General features: G+C 38.2%; 1 protein-coding gene across 1 annotated transcript in view; it reads left to right on the plus strand.

The window, feature by feature from the left end:
• Nucleotides 1-241: 241 nt before the first annotated feature.
• The window catches only part of LOC149569558 (benzyl alcohol O-benzoyltransferase-like), a 2171-nt gene continuing 51 nt past the window's right edge, over nt 242-2361 (plus strand). Inside the window, exons 1-3 of the mRNA XM_089822230.1 lie at nt 242-277; nt 430-871; nt 1283-2361. The exon at nt 1283-2361 is cut by the window's right edge and continues 51 nt beyond it. Of these exons, the coding sequence (XP_089678356.1) occupies nt 440-871; nt 1283-2179 (1329 nt within the window). The 5' untranslated portion in view covers nt 242-277; nt 430-439 and the 3' untranslated portion in view covers nt 2180-2361. The remainder of the gene's footprint in view (nt 278-429; nt 872-1282) is intronic.

Consider the following 2361-nt stretch of genomic DNA (forward strand, 5'->3'; position numbering starts at 1 on the left):
TTCTTTACGCAAAAGTGCCAAAACTCGCAGTTATTCCTGATTTGAAAAAATTATATGGTCCCAAAATCTGCACGCTACGGGAAAAGTTTCTGTTTCTAGAAGGAAAGCAATGGTGTTAGCGATTTTTTAATTTGTTCTAGAAGCCTTGAAATTTGTTGCCAATAGAACAGGTGGGAATTAAGATACTAATGATTAAAATTTCCTTATAAATAGACCTGCTTAGACAAATCTCTCTACACTTCTCAACTCTCCTCTGCTTTTTTAACAGAGTTCACAGGTTCTGCTCCGTTTCTTCAGTTACATATGTTCCTTTTTGAAAAGATCTAGTTTTAAGTTTTATAAGTTCTGTTTTTGCAAGTTTATAAGACCTGGTCATATTTTCTTTCCTAAAAGTTCTTTTTCTGAAGTTTTCTATCCCCTGTGCATAAGCTCTGTGTCAATGGCGGATCTCAAATTCAATGTGAGAAGACAGGAAGCTGTTCTTGTGGCTCCTTCTTTGCCTACTCCCAGAGAATTCCTGTATCTTTCTAACATTGATGATCAAGCAACGCTCAGATGTCATGTACCTTTTGTTCAGTTTTATGAGCATGATTATTTGAAGGAGCATCGAGATCCTGCTAAAGTTATCAGAGAAGCTCTGGCAAAAGTTCTGGTGCATTACTACCCTTTTGCAGGGAGGCTGAGAGAGGCACCTGGTGAAAAGTTGGTGGTGGAAAGTACAGGGGAAGGGGTTCTGTTTGTTGAAGCAGATGCAGATGTTTCTCTTGCTGAGTTTGGAGATATTCAACCTCCCATTCCTTGTTTCGATGACCTGCTGCATGACATTCTCAGCCCTCAGACAGTCATCAACTCTCCCCTTCTTCTCATTCAGGTTTGGAAATCTTGGGTTTATTCGTGTATAGTGTTTCTCCTTTCGATTGTGTGAAATTTTTTGAATCAATGTTACACATCATATTCTATGATCCATCATCATCTTAAGTTTATATCAGATTGTCGTGTTGTGTTTTGGTGTTGTGCGGAGTGGATAAATCATTATAATACTTCAGTTAGTTTTGTTTTTGTTTATTAATTGTTAAAAGATATGGATAGTAATTGGAGATTCAATTTCTCTAACAGTTTTATATTACTTGTGATGAATTTGTATTTTACATGTTTGAAATGTAACGACTTTATAGTGTTAGCATCTTGTTGTAGATAAGATGTTAAGTTGTAAAGAGGTATGGATAGTAAGTAGAGATTCAAATTTCTCATGTTTTTTTTAATACTTGTGATCAATTTGCAGGTGACACGTTTGAAATGCAAAGGTTATATATTTGCCTTGTTGTTTAACCATTGCATGGTAGATGCAATGGGATTAATCCAGTTCGTGACAGCTTTGGGTGAAATGGCCATGGGAGCAAGCAATCTATCAGTCCCTCCTGTATGGGAAAGGGAAATCCTAAAACCCCGCTCAAAACTCTCGATCAACTTCCCTCATTATGAATATGATCAAGTCCCTGGGCAGATTGTGTCTGTAAATAACATGATCCATGCTTCCTTCTACTTCGGACCCAAAGAAATTACATCATTGAAAAGACAAGTGTCCTTGAAAACCTCAACCTTTGAGTTGTTATCAGGGTGCTTGTGGCGTCTAAGAACTAGGGCCCTCAACATGGCAGTAGATCAGGAGATACGTTTCATATTCCCAGTATACGCTCACTCTAGATTTGAATCCCCAATTCCGCAAGGCTATTATGGCAACTTAATCAGCTTTCCTTGTGCCAAGACCACAGCTGGAGAGCTAGCAAATAAGCCCTTGTCCTATGCAGTGGAGTTAATTAACAAGGCCAAAAAATTTGTTAACAATGAATACATGCTTTCAATGATAGACTTGATGGAGGTTAAGGGTCGACCACATGTTACTGTGGTGGGGAGTTTTCTAATTTCTGATTCGACCAAGCTTGGGTATGGAGATGTGGACTTTGGTTTGGGTAAGTCAGTATATAGCGGACCTGCCACAGGTTGGGTGGGTGTTGTGCCAGGCATCATTACCTTTTTTATTCCTCGTCGAAATAGTGATGGAACTGAGGGAATACTGGTACCTATGTGTTTACCCACTGAAGCCATGCAAAAGTTTCAGCTTGAAATAAAACATACCCTAGGGCAAGAAGCTCCCCCTTTTGCACAATCCTCCCTTTGAAAAACTACAAACAAAATGTCATGGTTCAATCCTTATAATGTTAGGTTTATTACATTAATTAGGTTAGTTTTTGTGTTTAGATTGGATAAATAAAATTAGTTCAATATATAGTTGTTGGGGAGTTATTCCCGTAAGCACTTGTTGTAAGGGAAAATAAAACTATATAAAGATGCCCAGACATC

Source organism: Cupressus sempervirens, chromosome 3 (assembly GCF_028749045.1).
Source record: "Cupressus sempervirens isolate cs-2001-9-10 chromosome 3, ASM2874904v1, whole genome shotgun sequence".
Lineage (NCBI taxonomy): Eukaryota > Viridiplantae > Streptophyta > Pinopsida > Cupressales > Cupressaceae > Cupressus > Cupressus sempervirens.